Genomic DNA, 24,974 nt, shown 5'->3' with positions numbered 1-24,974 from the left:
GAGCCTGCGGGGGACGGGGGCCCTACCATCTTCCTGCCCCTGCTCCTGCTCCTGCTCGGCACTGGCGTACGTGCGCAGGAACTCGGCAAAGGCCCCGTCGCGGGCCAGCAGCTCCTGGTAGGAGCCCATCTCTGAGATCTTGCCTCCGGTCATGACGATGATGACGTCCACCTGCGGCAGGTAGCTGATGCCGTGCGTGACCAGGAGCCGCGTCTGCAGGCAGAAGGGAGCGGCGAGTCAGTGCCCTGGGTACGAGCGCAATTCTCCGACGCCTGGCCAGCCAAGCTCCACTCTGTGGGTGCCTCCCTTCAACATGCACCTGCCAGGAGCTGGGGGCCCTGGGGAAGGACGCGGAGCCCAGCCCCACAGTCCAGGGCGGGGAGAAAGGACCAATACAAGTAAAACACGGGACTGAAGGTGGGAGGCTGCACTTTCGGCACACTTTCACACGGACGGGGAAGCCTACGTGTGAACAGAAGTCTCCAGGATGAGGGAGGCGGGAGGCACCGTGCATGTGTGCGTGAATAATAAATGACACAGACACAAAATAGTCTGTGTGCGATGGCTGCATCTTTTAAGTAATCTGCCACCTCCCAAAACAACACTGCAAAATGTGTACATCTGTATGTATTTTATCCCATTGAGTCCAGGTTTGGAAGCATGTTCATCGAACAGCACGAGTTGGCAAACTTTTTCTTAAAGGGCCAGATGGTAAATACTTTTGGCTTTATGTATCCTTCGGTTGCTATGGCACCACGGTCACGTTGCCCCAGCTTGAAGGAGGTCGCACAGAAGATGGAAAAAGATGGTCTGTGTCCCAATAAATATATATGATATGTGTATATAAATATATAGATGCTAATATTTAAACTCAATGCAACTCATGCTCTGCCTCCCTCAAAAATAAACATTAAAATAGTAATAAAGTCCTGGAGAGAGGGAGGTGACGGATTCCCAGAGGGGGCACATTCTGACTAAGCCAACGTGGGAGAGGACGGCCATGCGGCCGAGCCCCGCCTCCTCGGCCGAGCCCCGCCCCCTCGGCAGCTACCTTGTTCTTCAGCATCCCCTTGGGGCCGATCACATTCTCAAATATGTCTTTTCCCACGTGAGCGTCCACCGCCGACAGGGGATCGTCGAAAAGGTAGATGTCAGAGTTGCAGTACACGGCCCGGGCCAGGCTCACACGCTGCTTCTGGCCCCCGGACAGGTTCACACCCTGGGGAGAGACACAGCAGAGGCTGGGTTTCCTGGAGTGCCTCGGGACCTGCGGTAGGGGCGGGGCTGCTCAGGAGGGAGCAGGCCTGGCTGGTGGCCCCGCCTTCTCCCGTAGGGGCAGTGGGGGCAGGAAGCCCAGGCTGGGGACTGCATCTGGATGGACAGGGCTCAAGCCTCAACCCCAAAATAGGCCAAAGAGAAAACCGGAGCCCTCTGTGAGCTGCCAAGCGGATGCCCGGCACAGAGTGAGTACTCAGCAAGGGGTGGCTCGCGGGCCCACCACAGGGGACAAGGAAGGCTCTTGACCTTGGAGTCTAACAGAAGGCTCCAACCGATGCAGTAATGATCGCACTGCTGTGGCTGCCGCTGCTCTACTTAACAGCTACCTCGCTGAGCTTGCCCTGATCGCTCACTCACTGTGGCGCCACCGGGGGCCACTGCGGGCTGCACTCCGGGGGTGCTGAAGCCCACCCCCACGCACCAGCAGGAAGGCTGCCCATTTCTAATTCGGTCAGGAAGGGCGTGACACGGGGCTGTCCCCCCGCCTGCAGACGAGTGACTGTCACTTCCACATGTGGCGGGGGGGGGGGTCTGCAGGGACCCCCGCCGGGTCAACGGGGCCCAGTCTCTCCTGAGAGATGCCCGTGCTCCTTACAAACCCAGCTGGGGTCCTGGCAGCCAAGTTCTTTTGATGGCCGCTCTGGCCACAGCTCTTTGGCCCAGGGCAGACGCCAGACAGAGTCTCTCACTCCAGACGTCAGAACGGCAGCCAGACATAGAGAATAAGGAGTCTCCACGTGGCCGGAACAGAGCTTGTGTTAAAACAACTAACTTGGGGCCGTCTGGGTGGCTCAGTCAGTTGAGCGTCTGACTTCGGCTCAGGTCATGATCTTGTGGTTCATGAGTTCGAGCCCCACGTCGGGCCCTGTGCTAACAGCTCAGAGCCTGGAGCTGCTTCAGATTCTGTGTCTCCCTGTCTCTCTGCCCCTCCCCTGTTCACACTCTCTCTCTCAAAAAATAAACATTAGTGGGAAGGTGCTTGGGCAGGTCACTTAGCCCCCTCTTTGCCTCCCTTTCCTCAACCATGAAATGCAAATGGCAGTCAATCCCATCTCCTGGGCTTGCTGTGAGGACGAAATACATATAAAATGTCTCTCAGGTACCTGGCACACGGTAAATGCCCACCAGCCGCTGGCCACCATATTGTTTTAACGATTATCATTGTTCTGGAAGGAACCAAGGACACGTGAATCACGGGTGCCCCTCTTCCCTGTACAGCACCCTGTCATGTGACTGCAGAGTCACATGACTGCAAAGGTGAAGGGCACTTCCTGCTTTCTTAACTTTCAGTTCAACCAAGTGAGAAGGTCAACAGGCTTGAAGGGACGCCAGGGGTTTTCCCTTCTCTTGGGCGTCTGCTATCACCACGAGAACAGCGCCCCCTGTAGGCTACGCCCCTTTAGCGAAGCCGCAAGAAGCCACGCAGGGCAGACCCCGGCCAAACCCACGGCCTAGAGCCGAGCCCAGCGTGCGTCAGCCAACGGTGGCCAAGAGGGAGGGTAAGCGTTTAACACGACGCAGTGGCGGACAGCTCCCGGGGCCAGGCCGGCCGCACGGACGGACCTTCTCACCGATCTCCGTCCGGTCCCCGCTGGGCAGGATTTCCAGATCCGGGAGGAGGGCACAGGCTTCGATCACAGCCTTGTAATAGCGCTCCTGGAGCGGGCGTCCAAAAAGGATGTTTTCTTGGAGAGAATCATTCTGAATCCAGGCCTGCTGGGGGACGTAGGCCACTGAGCCCTAGGCGGCGAAAACAGGGAGGCAGGACAGACAGACAGACAGACCTGGTTAACGAGGCGGCAGCTGGGCCTTCCGTTCCCCAGGAGGGCTCTACTTCCTGAGATGCTTTTACGACACCCGTTGTTTTGGCAAGGGTGAAACTGAGTCACGACAGACTCAGAGGCCAGGCCTGGGATCAGACCCCACACTGGGTCAATCACAGACTCTTAACAGCAGGAACTCAGGGGTGGAAATCCGCACCGGCGTGACTGTAGCTCTGGATTTGGTAAGTATTCACCAAAGGCCCCCAGCAGTGAACAAAACTCTGACCTCAGCTCAGGTCATGGTCCCATGGTTCCTGAGTTCGAGCCCTGCGTCGGGTAAGCTCCAGCCCCAATTCAGGCTCCACAGTGGCAGTGCGGAGCCTGCATGTGAGTTTCACTCTGCCCTCCTATGGGTTCTCTCCCTCTTTCTCTGCCCCTTGCTCACTTGTGCTCTCTCACAAAAATAAGTACACTTAAAAAAAAAAAAACCTGATGTGTTAAAAAATTTTCTTGGATTACAGCTGAGGTAAATGCTAACGGAGGAAAATAAATGAGTCCTTTAAAAAGTCCTTGAAGGGGTGCCTGGGTAGCTGAGTTGGTTGAGTGACTGACTCCTGGCTTCAGCTCAGGTCATGATCTCACGGCTTCGTGGGTTCAAGCCCCTCATTGGGCTATGTGCTGGCAGCTCAGAGCCTGCTTGGGATTCTCTCTCTCTCCCTCTCCCTGCCCCTCCCCACTCTCAGGCTGTCTGTCCCTCTCAAAATAAACAAACTTTAAAATAAACAAAAATAAATACGTAAATAAAAGATCCTTTAAAAAGGAGCCTGTGTGGCTCAGCCGGTTACACATCTGACTACTGAATTCAATTCAGGTTGTGATTTCACAATCGTGAGACTGCACTCTGCACTGGGCTCTGTGCTGAGCGTGAACCCTGTTAAGGCGTTAAGGCGGTCCCCCCCCCCTCCCCCGGCCGCAGGTCGGATCCAGCCTTCCCCGTACTTAGAGGGGACGGCGCTGGCTTCCCCTGAAAGGGCGCACCTTAAGGAGGGACAACTCCTGCGGTGCCCAATTGGGAGAGGGCGGCAGATACCTTTGACCTTTCTAGAGGCGGGCCTAGTCACGCCCCACATGGGGCGTCCTGGGTCCACTCTGATTGGTCAGTGCTCCGGATGGTGTGATTGGCTCCCACAACTGCCAGTGTTGATGGGGGGGGGGGCCAGGGATTGGATCACTGTCCACCTGTCATCATTTCCTGTAACGCCCCCTCCCAAAGGCATAAAAGGCCCTGCCCTGCCTTTGTTCGGGGCTCTCTCCACGTGGCCAGCGGGTGGGCTGGAGGCTGTGAGCCGGAGCTTAAGCTTGTAATAAAGGCCCTTTGCTTTTGCAGGCGTGACTCGGTCTCCCTAGCAGTCTCTGCTGTTTGTTTTGGGGTGATCTGGGGCGGTTTTACAAACTTGGGCACAACAGCCCTACCTGGGATTCTCTCTCTCCCTCTGACCATCCCTTGCTCACGCATGTACGTACTCTCTCTCTCTCTCTCAACAACAACAACAAAGTCCTTCAGAAAGGGAGACCTACCTAGTTTGGGTCATCAGGGAAGGATTCTTGGGGAAATATCCTTGATGAAACTTAAGCAAGGACTTCTATGTCCAATCGTATTTCTGACATTTGGTGTTCATTTCCATGTGACACAGGAAGGGCTGGGGGGAGGCCATTTGTGGCATGTGTTGTAGTAACTAAAAAAAGTTCTAAACAAGGACCAACAGGTGAGGACAAGCTGGTGTGGCGAAGAGGAGATGGAAGGCATTCCAGTCAGAGGGAACAGCATGTGCAAAGGTCCAGAGACAAGAAGAACCTGGCACATCCGAGGGGCAGGAAGGCCAGTAAGACTGGGACATGGTGAGGGGCGCCTGGGGGGCTCAGTCGGTTAAGCCTCCGACTCCGGCTCAGGTCATGATCTCACATTCGTGGGTCCGAGCCCCGCGTCGGGCTCTGTGCTGACAGCTCAGAGCCTGGAGCCTGCTTCTAGTCTGTGTCTCCCTCTCCCTCTGCCCCTCCCCGCTCATGCTCTGTCTCGCTCTGTCTCAAAAATAAATAAAACATTAAAAAAAATTTTTTTTGAAAAAAGAAGACTGGGACAAGGTGTGAAGGGGAGACAGGCAGGCAGGGGCTGGGGGGCAGCGGGGCTCACGCCAGGCGGGCGTCCTGGGGAGGCGTGTGGGCCTCACAGGAAGGCCCGGGGCAGCGGAGACTCTTCTTGTTTTTTAATGTTTATTTTTGAGAGAGAGAGAGAGAGAGAGAGAGAGAGAGAGCACGTGCGTGGATGAGAGCAGCAGAGAGAGGAGAGAGAGCATCCCAAGCAGGCTCTGTGCTGTCAGTGCAAACCCCAACGTGGGGCTTGAACTCACAAACCATGAGACCATGACCTGAGCCGAAATCAAGAGTCACACACTTAACCGACTGAGCCACCCAGGCACCCCTATGAGTGGGGATTCTTACATGAGGGATTCTGGAGGCACAAGGGTGGGAGAGGGGCCTGGGTATTTCAAAGCTCAATCCTCACTCTGAGCTAAATAACTAAACAATACCCTCACTCACAAGCGACCAAATTATCAGAAAGTCTCAGCAGAGAACCCACAGATAATTCAGACATGATATGCACAAAAATACTTGGAGAAAATGAATACTCAAGCGCATTTCCGGCACGCTCCTTCGCAGGGCAAAATAACCAGAGACATTTATCAACTCAGCACACCAAATACTCGGGCACCCTCAACTTCCAGACCCAGCATTTTGTATTTAAACCCCCCCCCTTTTTTTCAAACTTTAAAACAGTGATTCTTAACCAGGGGCAATTTTGCTCTCCGGGGACATCTGACGTCTAGACACCCCTGGCTGTCACAGGTGGAGGCTGCCACCAGCATCCCGTGACAGAGGTCAGGAATGCTGGTCAACATCGCACAGCACCGGACAGCCCACAGCAGCAGAAAGCCATGCGGCCCGAACCGCCAGGGGTGGGGCAGCGGCGGGAAGCCCTCCATGACCCAGAACGCGACGTGGACGGGTGGGCGCTCGCTTCCAGCAACGCAGGCCACACGCCCCTTCCGCTTACTGTAACACGTGTCCTTCAAAACAGCGATGGGAACATTAAAAAAAATTTTTTTACGTTTAAATAAATAAATAAATAAATAAAAGCAACGATGGGACACTTCTGAAAACAACAGCTAAATGTCTTTAGTTTAGATCCAACTAATGTAACATACACTTTTCTATGAATGCATACGAGGCTAAAGGGCCACATAAAAACAAAAAACAACAGAAAACAAAGGACTCTGCTCTGAAATGAAAACAAGTGCATAGGCCCGCATCCCTAAGAGGAGATTCCTAGAGACAGTAGTTCTGAGGATGCAAACCGTGGTATGGGCAAGTATGTCTGGGGCACACTGGGTTACCCAAACTTAAATAAGTCTTCTTCTCCTTGCGGGACTTCTCAGAACCTTCACTTGATTCATGTTTATTTTAAGTCTCCAAGAGGGAGGGGATCTGCATATGCATTGTCTCCCAAGCCTGTCTGAACCGGAACTCTGTTCCTCAACCTCAAGATGGGTCTGGAGCAGACGAAGCTTCCAGAAATGCTGGTGTTAAGGAAACTCCGAGGAAGCTTCCTACTCCGGGCAAAGTCCTTCATGGGGACTCAGCTACATGCAAAACAGGGCTCTTGATGTCCAGCGAGACTCATTGGTTCACTAAAGCAGCCTCTTAAACTCTCTCTTGGGGAATATTCCAACTTAGTTCAAAGTCCTGCATACTTAGGGGAGCCTGGGTGGCTCAGTTGGTTAAGCAGCCGGCTTCGGCTCAGGTCATGATCTCACAGTTCGTGGGTTCGAGCCCCACATCAGGCTCTGTGCTGACAGCTAGCTCAAAGCCTGGAGCCTGCTTCGGATTCTGTGTCTCCCTCTCTCTCTCTGACCCTCCCCTGCTCGTGCTGTCTCTCTCTGTCTCTCAAAAATAAATAAAAGACATAAAAAAAATTTAAAAAAAGTCCTGCATACTTAAAAACCAAAAAACTCTAGTTATTCTTCTACTCCCTTACTAAGAATTCAGGGGAACATTCAATTTAAAAAGCTCTCATAAAAAGAATCCTCCAAGAAAATAACCCAAAGACACAAATCAAAAATTTTAAGTTTTGTTACACTTATACGAGAGATACAGAGAGATCCAGGTACAGAAAGAACAAGCCAGAAAGACTCACGTATCAAGAGAGATCATGAGATGCACACTGAGGACCAGAGATGGGGAGAGGGCGCGTCTGTGTGTTTACAGAGTGTTTACTGAGCACCTACTACTTCCTGCAGGCACTATTCTCAGCCCTGGGAGACAGCAGGAAATAAGCAACATCAACTCCTGCCTTCCCAGGGCACAGAGAAGAGCAGGGAGAATGGGAGAGAAGCGAGGAGACCTCGCCGCCCTCCCTTCTGCACAGGGGCCACCATGAAACAAACCACAGCATCGCACTTGACCTTCCTCTCAGGTCAGTAACGGCCCCACCCCTCCCCCTGTGCTCATCTTACCTTGATAGCCACGTGCCCCTCCACCTTGTCCATCTCGGCCAGGAGTGCTGAGAGCAGAGACGACTTTCCACAGCCCACCTGGCCCACCACGGCCACCAAGGAACCTTCCGGAACGGAGAAGGTGATGCTGAAATGACAGAACGTGGTCTGCCTCAGCCACACCCTTGCCTGAACAGGTGGTGGCCCACCAGAGCTGGATGTGCCCAGAGCGGAGAAAGGCGGATGGCGGGGCTCCTAGGAGCCTAGGTCTGGAAATGACCCCTGTCGTCCCTACTGCTAAGCTTATTAGCTCAGGGGAGGAGCGGGGGCCTGGGCACGTGAGGCTCCCAGCAGGCACGGGGACACATGTCTTAGAGACACAGGGGCAGCGGGAGTCACCTGGCAGTAAGATCCCGATCAGGGAGCCAGATGAACAATGCAATCGGGGGACAGACAGACGCCTCAATGTGAACACTGAAGGGAGTGTAAGCAGCACCAGACACAGAAGCCCTGGAGCAACTTAGAAGGCCCAAGGCTGTGGACCAATGGGTGTGATCAGGGCCTGACGAATGGACGGCGCAGGACGAGGGAGCGGGGAGTGAGGCCCGGCCCGAAGAGGTGGGGAGGCGACGGGCACCCTGAAGACCTCAAAGCTCGCTGTGCTAGGAGCCTCGGGGTCTGAAGGGGACCTGTCGTGGCTGAACAGGAGTCTGAGACACACGTGTCTGCTGATAGCATCCATTAGCAAACGATGGTGCCCAAAGCATCACAATAAGCCCCAAGCTCTGCCGGCACGACTGCCGGTCCCAGGACATGGGCCAGCAGCTCGCTGCCAAGTGGGGGCTGACTCCACACACTGGGGAAGGGCCGGCACCCCGAGTCCAGGGCCGCTCTGGGTTTCCTCACGCTGGCTGTGCTTTTCAACGGATGCCGTTATGATGTCAACATGTTAGTGGAGATGCTGTTAGACTTTGCCTTCACTGACGGTTTTGTGCTCGTGAGCCTCCATATGCCATACCGATTATGCTATTGTCCCCGTGCTGAGGGGGGAACAGGTGAGGGGACCGCAGCAGGACAGGATGCCCAGTGAGGCAGCTCCTGTGCCTGTCGAGGCGAGAATGGACTGTTTCTAGAGCATGAGAAGAGAAGAGGCTTGGATCGGGAAAGGTCTGGGGAGCGGAGGTGGGGTGCACGGAACAAGAAGACGGAGAGACAGACACCAGAGCAAAGCTACAGCTGAAGCAGGCAGGACTCGAGTTAGACATAAGGAAGAGCTTCCCAAGCACGCAGCCCCACCATGGGTTTTCCAGGTGGAAAAAGCATTTTATAGAGTTTGTCCTCCCTGCTTCCTGGGTTAATACATGGCAGTAATTCGGCTACCCAGGGAGGAGGTAATTGTGAAGAGGCGTAGGGGGATAAATCTGCCCCCTTAAAAGGTGCCTTCTGGCCCTCTGTTTTGGGGAGTCCTCTGGGGAAGCCTGACAGAGCCACTGAGCAAGGCCTTCCCAGTCCAGAACGGAGTAAGAGGCACTTGACAAGGTGCCTGGGGAACCGGGTCAATGCCTGGACACCAGGTGCTTTGGTACCAGATGGGGAGGTGGCTGGGAAGGTGACTCGGGCATCGGGGGCCCCCACAGAGGACAGAGGACGACTCCATCCCGACGAGCCCCTGCTGACAAGAATCCTGTTCAGGGGCCCCACACCTGCCTGTGGCCTCACAGCCTTAGACCCAGCCTGGCCAATGAGTGCGCGCTCGCTCCCGGCACAGGGATGGTGCAGGGAGGGGCACGCGACCCGACCTGGACCAGTAAGGGCCAGCTGGTCTCCCACCCAGGTGACAGGGACACTGGGAGCTGATGGGGGCTATTTCCTGTCATAAGTGGGGAGGCAACGCAAAGAGGAAGCAGTGCCCAGGGAAAACGAGCACAGACAAGATGGAGAAAATCCTGATTGCACGGAGTCCCTGGATCACACCATACCTGAGTGTGGCTCTCGGTCATGTGATCCAAAAACTGTGGCCTAAACTCATCTGTGCAAGGTGTCTGTCATTTACAAGCCAAGGGAGCCCTCTAGGCCAGCACACTCCCACCTGCTCCTTGCTGTGGCCCTAACAGGCATGACGAGACCTATTTCTCAGATGGGTGCACTGAGGCTCAGAAAGGCACAGTGGCTTCCCGGCATCTCAGAGTTAGCAGGTGGCTGGGACCCACATGTGACCAGAACCCCTGGCTCGCTCTCCCCACGTCCTGGCTTACCCATTCAGTGTGGGAGGGTCACTCCTGGCCCATGTGAACGTGGCATTCTTCACAGTGATGCTGTCTGTGCCCCCACCTGAAAAGCACCAGAGACAACATGTCAGGCACGGATGAAACCCTGGGACTGAGCATGAGCAGGAGGCTCTGGCTTTATTTTTCTTATCTTCTTTAAAGTTCAATGGCAGGTGCTGGACACTTGCACTAGGCATTATCCGGTTACATCATTCTAGTTTCTAAAGAGCCCCAACCAGACCCACGAAGCAGAAAGAAACCACAAGAGGGCTCTGCCTTGAAGCTTGCGCCATCCAGATGCCCGTCTCGCACAGGGTGGGGGGACCCCCTGGGGGTTTACTCAAGGCTCTGGGGCCTCCCTCCCCCATCTTGGGAGGATCGGGCAGCACTGGCTGGAGGCGGAGGGCGCTGAGCAGAAGCCAAAGTCAGTGGGGGAAAAAGCACTTCCCTCCATCAGGCGGGGCTGGCCCTTGGCCTTCACCACCCTTAGGTCCTTCCTTTATGTTCAAAGTGGGGTCCTTGGCCCACAGCTCCTGGATTGCAGGGTGACCTCCTAACGCACCTCCCTGGATGCCTCCTCCCTCTACCCCTGCTCACATCACAGGTTGATCTTCCTGAAGCAGCAGCCGCAGGAACTGAAAAGCAGGCTGTGGGACAGGAGGCAGGGCATTGCAGGGTGGGTGGGGGAGGGGAGAGTGGTAAGGCAGCCCTGGTCTGTGGATAACAGCTCCTTGGGCTTCTAAGCCCCCAGCACCTCTTCCTTCACTTTCCCTCCCCTTCTGTCCCTTTTATACTTTATGCCCCTTACTTTAAAAAAAAAAAATAATTTTGGGGGCACCTGAGTGGCTCAGTCAGTTAAGAATCTGACTTCGGCTCAGGTCATGATCTCACAGTTCGTGGGTTCAAGCCCCGCATCGGGCTCTGTGCTGACAGCTCAGAGCCTGAAACCTTCTTCAGATTCTGTGTCTCCCTCTCTCTGCCCCTCCCCGCTGGCTCTCTGCCTCTGTCTCTCAAAATAAAATAACGACATAAAAAAATTAAAAAACAACAGCTTTTGATGCTCCATTATGAGCCTCCTTAAAACCACCTAGAGATAAGATGGGTGTGTTTTTAATCTGTCAAATAAAGAAAGAAATTCCCCCACACAACAAAGAAACAAAAGCCCATTGCAAGACGAAGTTACTGGTTGACCTAATGAGCAGAGTGCCCAGCCCTCCCTGTCCCCGTGCAACCGAGACCAAGGAGGAAATGAGACGGTGCTATTTAGGGAATTTTTAAAAAAAGCCACTTGAGTGAGGCAACCTAGAAAACCACCAGACCGGGCCGGCCGGGAGCAGCCGAGGTGGCCCCCTCTGGCACCCAGGGAGTGTGGATAAACATCTCAGTAAGTCAAACAGCCTCGGAGACTGTCATGAGGGCAGGAAGGGGGTGCCGAGGCCCAGACCGAACCAGGAGGCCTGGGGGTTTTCCAACAGGACACCTGCAGGTAACTGCGAGCAACTTTTACTGATTCTGAAACCTCCCCGGGCTGTCCCCAAGGTCAGCCCCGCCTTAGGTGGAGAAATGTGGCCCAGGAGTAGAATGGCACTGTACCACCTACAGGGGGTTTGGGGCAGGGGACTGGTCCTCAGGATGGAAGGGGGGGGGGGGGGGGGAAACTAGGTCCTTGGGATGAGAAGAGGGGAGGTGGGGGGACTAGGTCCTCGGGATGACAAACTGATAACCATAGGCTTGGGATGTTGGGAAGAAGATTCCAGCGACCAGTGAGCAGTGGTCCTCAACCAGGGCAACCGGGGACATAATGCCTAAAAACATTTTCAGTTGTCAACCCTGGAGGGAGGGGTGCTACTGGCATCTTGCAGGTGGAGGCCGGGAAGCCACCCAGTGCCCTCCAGAGCCGAGGACGGCCCCCACAGCAAGGAGCCATCCAGACGTCAGCAGTGCGAGAGGGAGGAGTCTGGCCGCAGACAGTTGCGTGGAAAACGCCCCCGATGGCTCCTCTCCTGCACCAGCGAGGTACTGGCCGCCACAACTCCGGGGCTGGCAGCTGGTTGAGTGTCTTACACACGACTGAAGGTATCTATCTGAATGCCTACTAGGTGCCAGGCACTACCCTACTAGGCGCCGGGCACTACTCGTACCTTACAACCAATGTCCACACACAGTCATTCCTCGGACAGTGCTTTACTGAGCTCCTGAGCCCCACTGTGTGGGTCTAATCCCCGTGTGGCCACATCCTAGCTGGACAGCTTGGGGCAAGTTACTTGACTTCTCTGTGCCTCACTTTTCTCATCTGTCACCGAGGACTGGTAATGATGAGACAGACCATACAGCTGTGCTGCTCGGTGCATAGCAGGTGCTCAGTAAATCTCAACGGGAAGACACTTTCGGGGGGGGGGGGGGGCCACAGATCCCACTGACTGGCCATGGGCGTGAGTCCTGACTCCACCTCTTAGCTGTGTGATCTCAGGCAAGTCACTTTCCTCATCTGTAAAATGGGGGTTTCCACAGCCCCTCTGTGTGCTGTGGTGAGCAGCGGGTAGGTGAGTGCCCACGCGTCCCTAGAACAGAGAGGGTGTGACAGGGGTGTCGCTTGAGGGGCACCAGTCACTGCTGGTAATGCTGGCGGTATTTATCGCTTGGAGACACAGCCACTCACGGGAGTTGCCTAGGAACGGATGAATTAGTAAGCTGCAACAATAAAAATCCACATCACACGCTGCCAGAGATGGGTGCCTTTGTCCCCGTTACCCAAATGGGGAACCTGAGGCTCAGAGCCATCAAGTGACCTGCCCACGGACACAGAGCTAGCAGGTTGGAGTTGGTCAGTCTCCCAACATCTGTCTGCGGTTTGCCCGCCCAGTGGCCCAGACAGAATCAAGATCTGAGCCCTGGAACTGGCCCTCGGTGGGAGGCCTCACCCCAGGCCGCCTCTCGGGGAGCACGTGCCAAGAAAACAAGCTCAAGTTCACCCTCCTGGGGCTTGTGAGACAAGGCCAGTCCCCTGTGCAGGGCTCCCGCGCCCCAGGGCCCCGAGGACGGGCTGCTGGGTGCGGCTGGACGCAGGGCAGCCGCCGAGGCCGAGAGGAGGCGGACGCACGCACCGTCTTTGCCGGGCCGCCGCTCGATGCTGTCGGGCTCCAGCTCCTCGTGGGACAGAAAGATCCTGAGGCGTTTGAGGGAGACACTCGCCTACACACAAGGCAATCACAGGGCGAGGTTATTTTTAAAAGCATTTTTGTAGAAACAGACCGAGGTGACGCTCAGTGGTTTCCCCTGGGTGTGGAGGGGCCACATCCTCCCCATCTGCCTGCCCCACAAAAGCATGGCTCAGAATCACACACAGAACGGGTTTTGGGTGTTTGTTTTTCTTTAAGTGCCCACAACTCGTATTTAAAGAGGGTAAGGGGACTGTCCTAGGTGACAAGGGACTTAGAAACATGACCAAAGGCAGTGGTCCTGTGTAAAGGTGAACACTTGCTGCTGGTGGAGGCACCTGGGCGGCTCAGTTGGTTGAGTAACTGACTTGCGCTCAGGTCAGGATCTCACGAGTCATGGGTTCGAGCCCCGCGTTGGGCTCTGTGCTGACAACTCAGAGCCTGGAGCCTGCTTTGGATTCTGCATCTCCTCTCTCTGCCTCTCCCCGGCTCACTCTGTCTCTCTCTCTCTCTCTCTCTCTCAAAAGTAAATAAACATTAAACAATTAAAAATTTTTAAGAAACTCGCTACCAGGGGATAACTGAGACACAGTGCAGAGTGATCACAGCCAACGGGGCTGTTTACAAACTTCAAGTTGGCTAACAGCATCGTAATAGTTCCCACCAGAGAAAGGAAACGAGAATCGTGTGGGGTGGTAAGAGGTGTTAGCTACCATGCCGGCAGTGATCCTACCGCAACACGCCAACATACGAAATCCACAGGCTGTATGTGCCCTACATTTAAGCAGCGTTCTGTGTCAATTCTATCTCACGAAAATCAAGTTGCGGGGGGCAGGGCGGGGGGAACGTTGCGAAACCAAAGCAGAAGAAATTCATGCTGAAGCATTTACGAGTGAGATGTCAAGAGGTCTGGGATTTGCTTTAAAATCCTTCAGGGGCGCCTGACTGGCTCAGTCCGTGAAGAATGCAACTCTTAATCTAGGGGTTGTGAATTCAAGCCCTGAGTTGGGTGTAGAGATTACTTAAAAATAAAATCTTTAAAAAAAAAATAATAAAATTCTTGAGCAGAGAAAGGAAGGAAGGAAGTGGGGGAGGGAGGAGACAAGAAGACTTAGATGAACCAAGCGTGGCAAAATGTTAACTCTGGGGGAACGCGACACAGAGTTCACTGTTATGCTGTTCTCTCCCTACTTGTGTGGACCTCTGAGTTTTCTCATAATAAAAGTGGGTTTTATTTGCTTGCTTATTTGTTTTTTAAAGTTTATTTATTCTAAGAGAGAGAAACCACAAGTGGGGGAGGAGCAGAGAGAGAGGGAGACACAGAATCCGAAGCAGGCTCCAGGCTCTGAGCTGCCAGCATGGAGCCCGATGCGGGGCTTGAACCCACAAACTGTGAGATCATGACCTGAGCCGAAGTCAGATGCTTACCTGACTGAGCCACCCAAGCGCCCCCATTTGCTCGTTTATTTTTTTTTTTTAATGAAGCAAACAAACAGCGTTGGTGAAGCAACCAAATCTTGAGGCTGATCTGTGGCTGACAATGAGGTTTTCACCATGAACGCATTCAATGCCGGGGAGAAAAATTTGACAACTACTACCGGCAGGAAAGTGATAGGCGCTGCACACAGTGACAAAGTGGACAGTTTCCTCTCCTTACAGAGTCCCGGTGTGGACTTGAGGAATTCTGGGTGGGTCTAGGTTAGGGTTTTTCCAATGGTGGGTAGAGGCCCATCAGTGGGTTGTGAAATCAATGTAGTAAGAGGTGAATTCTTTGCAAAAGTCAGTGAAGACAGGGCAGGGTGGAACTGACCAGATGGGACCAGGATAAAATATTTCAGAATCTTACAGAGCACGGGAAAGCCTGGCTGCCTTTGATATTTGCTTTGAATGCTCCACCGTGAGTTCCTTGTCAAGAGGTAAAATGGAGTCCCTCCTTTGGGCTAGGAGCAAAACAGCTCGAGAGCCAGCAGTGTGGGCCTCGTCAAGCCGGCCGGGCTTAGTGGCCGTAGGGAGGGGGATGTGCGGGCCCTCTGGCTTCGTGTCCCCCGAGAGCCCCTCTGGGGCCCCCCGGCCTCGCCCGTACCTGCACGATACTGCTGATGACCATGGGGAGAATGTTGAGGGGAAACCGGAGGATGTTGAACAAGGCCAAGGACACGAAAGCTTTCTGGGCGTCCAGGACGTTGTTCTTGTTGACGGTCACGTAGACGGCAAACGTAGACAGGGCCACCTGCAAACGGAGTGTCAGGCTGACCTGCGGCCCGTGGGCGGTGCGGTCGGGCCCGCCCGGTGACGGCCGCCGGGCGCAGGTGAAAAGGCCTCGGCCAGCGTCAGCCACACAGCGAGCACCCCCGAAACACGCACAGAACTCGAAGAATGAGCGACCAGGAGCTGAAAGTCCGCGCCTCTGCACGCACCTTCTCCAAAGCACCCTGGCCAGATATCCTGGGAGTTCAACCGCCCCAGCGTAAGGCCACCCCCGGGCCGTCGCCCCTGCCATGTTCTCCGCCTGCAACGACCTTGCATCCAGACGGTGGCCTGGTCGCTCCCGCTGACCCGCTGGAGAGGCTGCCCCACCCTTGCGCCCGAAACAACCTGCTCGTGTTCTCTATCCTTGTATCCCGGCTTACTTTCCATCACAGCACCCACTGCAGCCCGCACTGCACCGGTGCAGTGTTTACTGTCGGCCTCGTGCACTACAGCAGGAAGTCCGCACGGTCAGGGGCCCGGTTTGTGCGCAGCAGCGTTCTCAGTGCCTAGAACCATCCCTGGGCCGGAGGCTCCTCTCCTTGTGCCGCACATGCCTGACCCGTGAGATGGGGGTGGAGGTGGCAGTGACTGCCACTATTTCAAGTTCCTTCCAGCTCACAGAATTTGTGGTTTTATGTCCCCAGGAAAGGGACTGGGGTGCCTGCCTAGGTGGCCCAGCCAGCTGAGCGTCTGACTTCAGCTCAGGTCAAGATCTTGAGGTTTGTGAGTTTGAGCTCTGCGTGAGGCTCTGTGCTGACAGCTCAGAGCCTGTTTAGGATCTTCTGTCCCTGTCTCTCTGCCCCTTCCTTGCCTGCGCTCTCTCAAAAATAAGTAAAACATGGAAGGAAGGAGGGAGGGAGGAAGGAAAGGACATCAAAACTAACAGCCAAAATCAGACTTGCCCTGAGCCCTGGGGCGCCTCCTGGGACTTTAGTACCCAGGCTGCCCGCTGGGCAGAACGGGGGTTCAGCTGTTTGAGACAGCAGCACGTCACCTCCCTCAGGAGGAAGGGCGGATGCCCTCAGTAATCCGGGGCCGGGCTGCTCAGCTGGGAGGGAGGCATGAGATCACCAGGCAGAGTCCCGTGCCTCTCCCTTGACTGCTGGCGACAGAGTTGCCAGGTGTTGCCGGGTGAGGCCAGTAACAGGTGCCCTCGAGATCAGCCCGGACACGCGATCAGAAGTAACCTGGACAACCCTGGACCCCGACAGATGGACACGAGTCCCCGCCCCCACATCAGCCCCAGGATCGCAGAGCCATCAAAGGCTTTCCCTGTGGGAAATAAAGTGCCCAGGCGCCTGCCTTTCTAAGCTCGGAGCAGGCTGCCCGGAAGCCGGGATCTCTGTCCCTGTCCCTGGAGGGGCAGTAGTCCGTGGCATCTTCAGGGTCTCCGCTGCCTTTCTTTGTTACCTACTGGAGGGTGACACAGCTTAAAAACAAAAAGCAACGGCTTCACCGTGTGTCTGCTGTATGACCCTGGGCACGTCACCTCCCCTCTCCAGCAAGCCTAGACGACAGGGGAATCCTGCTGCACGGTCCCGGGGCAGCTGGCAGCAGGAAAGCAAGTTTTTAGGTAAAGTGCTTCGCACACTGCCCGGCGCACGGTAAAACGCAATATATGGCAGCTGTTTTTATTTCTGGTTTCGGGACTCAGTCCAAACTCTTTGGTCCATTCGTCCAAAGAATCTATTAACCGGGTCCCCAGCGCAAGGCACTGCAAAGTGGAGCTGCTGCCTGGCCTGGCTCTGACATGAACAAGCCACATGACGCACTAGCCTCTCATCTAAAGATGCTCCCACTCAAAATGCCCCAGATGGATGCACACAAGGGAGCAGTATTCAGCCATAAAAAGGAACGAAGCGCTGGTCCGTCGACATGATGCTGAATTAAAGAGAAGCCAGAACAGACACAAAAGACCACGTCTTATGTGGTTCTACGGATACGAGGTGTCCGGAACAGGCAAATCTACAGAGACAGGAAGGAGATGGGGCGGGGGGGCCTGGGAGGCTCAGTCGTTAATTGTCCGACTTTCCATTTCAACTCAAGACATGATCCCACAGTCATGGGTTCGAGCCCCGTGTCTGGCTCCATACTGGTGGTGCAGAGCCTGCTTAGGATTCTCTCTCTCCCTCTCTCTGCCCCCTCCACTTGTTTTCTCTCTCTCAAAATATATAAACATGAAAAAAAAAAGATTGGTGTGTGCTGGAGCTGGGGGAGTAGGGAGCGACTGCCAGGGATTACAGGGTTTCCTTCTGGGCCGACGGAAATGTTCTCGAATTAGTGCTGATGGCTGCACAACCTGGTGAATACATTCAACACCACTGGGCTGTATGCTTTAAAACAGTGAATTGTGAATCAGTTAAAAAACAACAACAACAAGACTTAAGAACAAAAAACCTAGCTCTCTAAAGATAGTCTACTTAGTACAGAAGCCAAACGTCTTGACTCGGGCCCCAGGGATTGTCTGGTCTGTTAAATCCCTTCCCGGAAACTAGCCTGACTTCCTCTCCTATCATCCTCTCCCTGCTGGCCTCCACGGTTATTCCCTCTATGGGGTGGGCACAGCCCTGCCACAGGGCCTTTGCATGTGCTCTTCCCTCTCCCAGGTGGGAGCCCTCACTGGGCCTTTACTCAAGTGTCACCTCCTCAGTGACATCCTATTTAAAACCACCCTATTTAAAACCGCTAGCCCTCCCTACGGCCTGTCTCAAATCTTTTTCTTCCCCATAGCCCCTATGACAGTTTAGCATGCTATATGGTGTATTTATTATTTGCACTAAGAGAAGGAGCAACATCACGTGGCCCATCAGTCCCACAGCCCTGGCTTCTCCAGGAAGTGGAGGTCATTCTTCATCGACTACTAATTGAGCACCTACTGTGTACCAGCACTGTGCGCTGAGGAGTGAGACAGGTTTGGCGTTCCTGAGACTCACCATCTAGAGGAAGCAGGTACTAGCCGAGTTCTCTAGCAGCGGGTATCTGGAAGAATGCGGAGGTGAATGGGGTCAGCACAAAGACTGACGCTGCAGGCAAGTGGGGGGCTGAGGTTTGCCACAGCCCTGGATGGGTGAGAGTCAAAGATGTGAAGTTTTTTGCAAACAATGAAGAGCAAAGGTGCTTCCACGTTGAGAAATGCAGCACACAGACGGGCCGTCTGCTCCAGCCCAACTCCTAAGAAACCTGGGGGTTTTGTGTGTGGACCTGTGTTCTTTCTGTCTTCTGAGCATCCATTCCTGTTTCTGGTTACAGTGTCCCAATTTTCTTTTGGAAAACAAAATCTCTTCCAATTTCAGTCCATGATTTTAGTCATAAATGACTCCCCCAAAGAAAATACCATGGAGAATGCAGAGCTGAGAGACAGAGAGGGGATCGTTCCCTTTGGAACGCCTAGATCCAGCCATGCCTGAAACCACAGACACACTCAAAACCAGCACCTTCCTATACTTTTCAATTTTGTGACTTAAAAAATCCCACTTTTTTTCCCCTCTAGTCAATTTGAGTTAGGTTTCTGCCAATTGCAAAATAGTTCCTAATTAACATGGCTTATTCAAATCTTACTCACTCAGTGATTCATCCACATTACATTTAATGAATATGCACCTATTACCCACTCCCCTATGTTCTGGAGATGCTTGCCCGGAGGTACAAGTGGAAAAAAAGAGAGAGAGAGAGAGAGATAAGGTCCCTGTATGATCTGATCAGCAGAGAAGGACACAACAGACAATTGCCACATGGAATGATAATCATCCTAACGAAGGGAGAATCAGGGTAAGCAGAAGGCGAGAAGCTCATAAATCTTCCGAGACAGAAAATGCTAAATATTGACGGCTGTCTGGGGATGCTATCTTAGCAAAATGCATTAAGTGTACATGACAGATGCCAGGCTCTATATTTTAGAAAAACAGGCCCATTAATCCTGCCAAAATGGCATCCCCGCTCCTGTCGGACCTCCCTAGGCCTCTGTCTTCCATCACACCTTCCGGGGGGTAAACACCTCATCGTTCTTGAAGCGCAGGAATTCGCCAGTGGAAAGAACAGGCCAACACCTTCCAAGGGAACCGAACGCTACATATTTTATCCTAATGTAGTCAGAGGCTTGGGCGTCTCAGCCGGGGCCAAGGTCCCCAAGTGACACCCAGGCTCATCTGTCTCATGCCCAACACCTTCCTGAACTCCGCCTCCGGGAGCCCGTGGCCCCTGCCTTTCCCGACCCGACTCCCCCGTACCGAGTGGCAGATCCACGGGCCAGAAAAGCCAGTCCTGCTCTTCAGCGTCTCCTGTCGTGGCTTCCTAGTGGAGACTAGCACAGGAGACGCTAAGAGAAGGGTCAGCACATTGAGGGGACAAGCTGGAAACTGTACACGGGTCAGAGGGCCCCAGGGTGCAGAACCAAGGGCCACGCGGAAAGGCTTCCTCATCCTAAGTCTAACCAAACCCAAGGGTTAAAAAAACCCTGTCAGTGACTCCCTCTGGCTACGGTTCTTTTCAAAAAAAAAAAAAAAAAGGTACAATTCAAAACACCTTGGACTTCCGATTTGCCATCACTTGTGTGAAAGTAAATAAAAGAAATACGTGGGCTTATTACATTTATTATGTAAAACCACTGCTATGCTGGTATATGTGCAGGCCTTTGGGCACCCAAAAAAAACCCGAGACAGGAGAGAAACTAGAGGCTGGGGCTAAAGAGCACAAGGGCCGTGCCTTTCCCTGCAGACCCGCTGCTCTCAACCGGAGGGACACCGGACAAAGTCTGCAGACACTCTGACTGTCCGCCTGCACAGAGCCCGATGCGCGGCTTGAACCCACAACTGTGAGATCGTGGCCTGAGCGGAAACCAAGAGTCGGACGCTTAACTGACTGAGCCCCCGGAGGGCCCCGCGCCCAACTCATGATTTTGGCTCAGGTTGATCTCGTGGATCGAGCTGCCGGAGCAGAGCGTGCTTGGGATTCTGTCTCCCTCCCTCTCTGCCCCTCCCCTGCTTGCTCTCCCTCTCTTCCACAAAATAAGCAAAAGTAAACTTAAAAAAAAAATCACATATACAAAGGAGAATATTTAACAGTTCCAAGCACATCGAAACTATTTAACAGTTTAAAGGAAAAATAATCAAAAGAACACCCTATATAACCACCATCCAGTCTTCTAATACTTTCCACTTCTAAAAATCAAAGAAGGCCGTCTAACTGGGGAAAGTTGGGGAGAGCGGACTGTGCTGAAGGAACGAGCTGGCAGAACCTTCTAGCCCGGAATGCCAGTGCACGCAAGCCGGAAAGGATCTAGGAGAACTCGGAGTCCCAGAACAGCTACAAGATGTCACTTCGTGTGCCAACTGGAGTCGGCTGACAGTGCACACCTGCAGGGCTGCCTGGGAGAGAAATCCATGACTGGATCCGGGCCTGGGAGTCGGGGGGCACGGAGGGGCCCATACGTGACTCCCCTGTGGCCTACCCCCTTCACGTTTCCCTTGCAGAAACCTGGAGGCAGGGAGGCAGACTGACGGGGCTCAGGCCACGCCGTGAGCTGGCAGTACAACTCGGCGGGCATCCAGACTCCAGGCCAGGGCCACACCTGTGTATGTCTGGCCCGCGAGCTCAGAACAATTCTCCACAATTTTTTAAAATGTCAGAATAATAGTCTTTTATGACACAGGACGGTGACATGGAAGTCAACTTTTGGGGTCTATAAATACATTTTTACAGGGGCACAGCCACGCCCGCCCACAGAGGCGTTACGCATGGTCACCCTGGCAGGCACCGTACGACTCGGAATCTGAGGTGTTTGCTAGTCGGTCCTTTGTAGAAAGAGTCTGCTCACTTCTGCTTTCGGCCAAGGTTTCTCAAACGTTAATGTGTACACCAACCACTGGGTTGGGGGAGGGGTTGCTAAAATTCAGATCCCGTTTCAGCTGGTCTGCAGTGGGGCCTGAGTCTGCATTTCTAACAAGCTGGCGCTGCTGGTCTGGGGGCCACACTCTGAGTGGTGAGGACCTAGTCCCCTTCTCCAAGTGTGAACCCCAGCCAAGGGCAATCTGTAGCACCCGGGAAGCCCTTAGAAATGCAGATACTCAGGCTCCACCCAGACCTTCTGGATCTTCTTTCAAGCCTCCCAGGGGACTCTGATGTGGGCTCCGATTTGAGCACCACTGCCTTCCCCCCTGCTGCCTTGTGTGGGGGTTCACACTCTGGGGGACACAAAGCAGAGCTGAAGGAAAAACCCAGCGTCAGAAGGAACACACTTTGACAAACACTGAAAACGCAGGAGTTTCCCTAAACCATCCTCCTGGGACTGAGCTGAGCTGACGCTGATAATACTGTAACAGAAAACCTTCACATGTATGAACACGCGTGACTGTAGTTCACAGAAACCTCCCGTCAGAATATCCGCTCGCCAACAAAGCCGCGAAGTCAGTCATGATCAGCGCGGCATTAACATACTGATGATATAGTTAAGAATACAAAGAAAAAAACGAACATGGGGGCGTAATTCTTGGCTATTTTTTTTAAATTCTTTTAAGCTTATTTCTTTTGAGAGAGAGACCGTGCGAAGGGGGCAGGGGCAGAGAGGGAGGGAGAGACAATCCCACACAGCCTCCCCACTGTCAGCACAGAGCCCGATGCGGGGCTCGAACCCATGAAACTGTGAGATCACGACCTGAGCCGAAACCAAGGGTCGGACACCTAACTGACAGAGCCACCCAGGTGCTCCTATTCTTTTTTTTTTTTTTTAATGTTTATTTATTTTTGAGAGAGAGAGACGGTGCGGCAGGGGCAGGAGTGCAGGAGCAGAACAGAGGATCCGAAGCAGGCTCCAGGCTCTGAGCTGTCAGCACACAGCCCGATGTGGGGCTCACACTCACAAACTGAAATCATGACCTTCGCCAATATTGGACACTCAATCGACTAAGCCACCTGGGCGTCCCTATTCTTAACTACTCTTAACAGTGCACTGTGTGTAAGGAGTTTCCACAGTCCATCTTTACAGGGTCTCCTGGTCTGGGGGGTAGAAACGTTACTACTATCTTTAAACTTTTCAAAGTTGGCCAGCCAGGGAAAGACCGTTAAAGGACCCACGACGTGCATACTGGAACATTCCGTGCAGCACGGATCACAACAGCAAAGACCAGGGGCTGTCCGAGAAAGTCAGCACGAGAGACGGTGTAAGTGAACTCACTGGACGTGCATGCTTCCTTAAAACAGAGGAAGTGGGGGCCCTGGGTGGCTCCGTCGGTTACGTGTCCAACTCTTGATTTTGGCTCATGTCACAATCTCACGGGTCATCAGTTTAAGTCCTGCATCAGGCTCCGCGCTTACGGCACAGAGCCTTGCTTGGGGTTCTCTCTCTCCCTCTCTCTGCCCCTCCCCTGTTCATGTGCGCTCTCTCTTTCAAAATAAACAAACATTTAAAAACATAGTAAAGTAAAACAGATGAAGCAGATATGAATGCATGAAGAGGTCATATATCCAAGCACAAAAAAGGTATAGAACACTAAATATGACTCTGAGTATGTTAAAAGTATTTTTTTTAACGTAAACTACACCCATAAATATTTTTTTTTAAAGAGATACAAAAAACTGCGTGGAGGAAAGGGGCAGATGGAAGGGAAGACAATATACTTTTCATTTTGGGACTTTTTGTATGGCTCCAATGGTTTAACAGCGAATGACAAATATTAGTTGAGCACCTACTATGCACTGTTGTAGGCACTGAGCATGCAGCAATAAACAGAGGAGACCAAGTCCCTGCCTTCCTGGAGCTGACATTCTAGTGCAGACAGACAGACAGCAAATGACAAATTTTACAGCGTGTCTGGCTCTGACAAACCCACGGCTCGTGACTGACCGGTCAGAGATGAGCGGCTCAGGCCGTGACGCAGCCCAGCTGGGGCACCAGGGCCACGTCTGGTGAGGCCGCTATGTTTTTCTTAGGAAGAGGCTCTCAGGGAAGGAACCAGAGAGACCTGACTCGGTGGCACATACTTCTTCGCCTGTGGACCGAGCAAACAGCTCCTGAGCTGGCCACTCTGCAGGGACCCTGGAGTGGCAGCTACCACGTGCTGTGAATACAATAAACTTGGGGGGAGGGAGCCGTTTTTGAAAGCAGCGGTAGGACAAGGCGTGGCGAACGGGTGACCTTTGACAGACGTCTAGGTCTGCAGACACCGTCACGCGCCCGGCGAGGCGGCCCGGAGTCGACGTGGCTCCACTCACCAGGAAAGGGGTGCAGACCCAGGTGAAGGTTCCCACGGCCGCCAGGTAGGCCGACTTCTTCAGCACCTTCAGCTCCTCCTGCCTGATGGCCAGCACCTTGTCTTTGAAGGCCAGCTCCCAGGCGTAGAGCTTGAGCACTTTGATCCCGTTGAGAATCTCGTTCATCAGCTTAATCCGGTTGTCCTTGCTCTTCATGTGGGCCACCTTCGGAGACAGCAGCACTGAACACCACGCGGGCGGGAGCTCGCCTCTGGCCCTGGCGCCAGGCCACCCGCACATCCCCACGCCCGTCCAGGAAAGACGGGCCCTCGGAGGGGTGGAAAAGGGGCCCCGCAGTCCCTCTGAACGCTACCCCTGACCCTGGGAGTCTTCTCTCTCTTTTACCACGAGAAAAAAAACAGCTTTGGATTACGTTACAGTGGACACAGAGATGCCAATTAAATTTAGATCTGCGAGGCAGAAACGAGAACCTCTCAGGTGTCCAGGGAAGAAGGCAGGGGCCCTCATCTGCTCATCCAAGCACAAGAGAGAGGCTGCTACTGGACTTAGGGGCCCTCCATTTTTTTAGTTGCTTTCTGGGGCCTGAACACCGTTCGACACGGATACCGCCCGGCATTTTCCAGATGCCAGGACCTTTTCTAAGCATCTGACATGCACCTAGTCATTTACGGCTCTCAAGAACCCTATCATAGAATGCTGTGGTCACTCCTGGGTCACAGATGAGGACAACTCTTTTTTTTTTAGGCCACAGGATGTCGATGCTGGTGACTGAAGCAGTTTAAAAAGAGGGCCGCTCGTGGGCGACGAGGACTCGGCCTCTTCCTGTTTAACCTCTTCCCGCCCACACCTGCGGAGGCCTCTTTCCGACAGGCCCCAGGTCCTGGGACGCATCTCTCCTCCCGCGGCTCCAGTGCGGCCAAGCGCGCTCATCTGAAATCCCACAGGCACATCATGAACAGCCATTGACAGGGGATAGGAGACAAAAACCCCAAACCCCCTCTGTTTACCAGTTCCAGGGAAGGAAGTCGGGCCCTGCGGCACCACAGAGAGAGCCCTGACACGCGGGGTCCAACGGTAGAACCGTGTTGGCCAGACGGGCCCGTGTGCATAGAAATATGTATGATGGTAACGGCACAGAAAACACATGTGGGCCCAGTGGGCCTAACTAGCATGAGCTCGCTCCAAAGTACACGTGCAGTTCTAGAAGGCTTGGCCTTGGCGTGTGCACTGGGACTGTGGGAATAGGGAAGGGGAAGGACGGCCCCTGTTGGTCTACACACTTGTGTACCATTGAACATCTGGGGAAAGGCATGCACTGCGTTACTGGGATGTTTTAAAACTTAAAGAAGCATTTCTGGAAACAGCTGAAGGCCTAGCGTGAGGTCACAGTGGGGGAAAAGTCAGGGTTAATCTTTACTCCACTTTTGAAAATGCACACAGAACACGCAAATGACTAACTTCCGTGGGAAATAAGGAATGCTCGGAAGCTCACGGATGTGATTT

The 24,974-nt window shown here is 53.8% G+C and overlaps 1 protein-coding gene across 1 annotated transcript in view; it reads right to left on the bottom strand.

Moving 5' to 3' along the window:
• ABCC1 (ATP binding cassette subfamily C member 1) overlaps positions 1 to 24,974 on the bottom strand; it is a 117,779-nt gene that overhangs the window by 33,182 nt on the left and 59,623 nt on the right. Inside the window, exons 12-19 of the mRNA XM_029949064.1 lie at positions 23,472 to 23,675; positions 15,100 to 15,246; positions 12,963 to 13,050; positions 9,847 to 9,922; positions 7,613 to 7,739; positions 2,842 to 3,018; positions 1,052 to 1,219; positions 27 to 213 (exon numbers count right to left, since the gene is read on the bottom strand). Of these exons, the coding sequence (XP_029804924.1) occupies positions 27 to 213; positions 1,052 to 1,219; positions 2,842 to 3,018; positions 7,613 to 7,739; positions 9,847 to 9,922; positions 12,963 to 13,050; positions 15,100 to 15,246; positions 23,472 to 23,675 (1,174 nt within the window). The remainder of the gene's footprint in view (positions 1 to 26; positions 214 to 1,051; positions 1,220 to 2,841; positions 3,019 to 7,612; positions 7,740 to 9,846; positions 9,923 to 12,962; positions 13,051 to 15,099; positions 15,247 to 23,471; positions 23,676 to 24,974) is intronic.

This window comes from Suricata suricatta, chromosome 8, assembly GCF_006229205.1.
Source record: "Suricata suricatta isolate VVHF042 chromosome 8, meerkat_22Aug2017_6uvM2_HiC, whole genome shotgun sequence".
Lineage (NCBI taxonomy): Eukaryota > Metazoa > Chordata > Mammalia > Carnivora > Herpestidae > Suricata > Suricata suricatta.
Note: the sequence above shows the minus strand (reverse complement) of the source record. Positions and strands in the feature narration are given on the sequence as shown.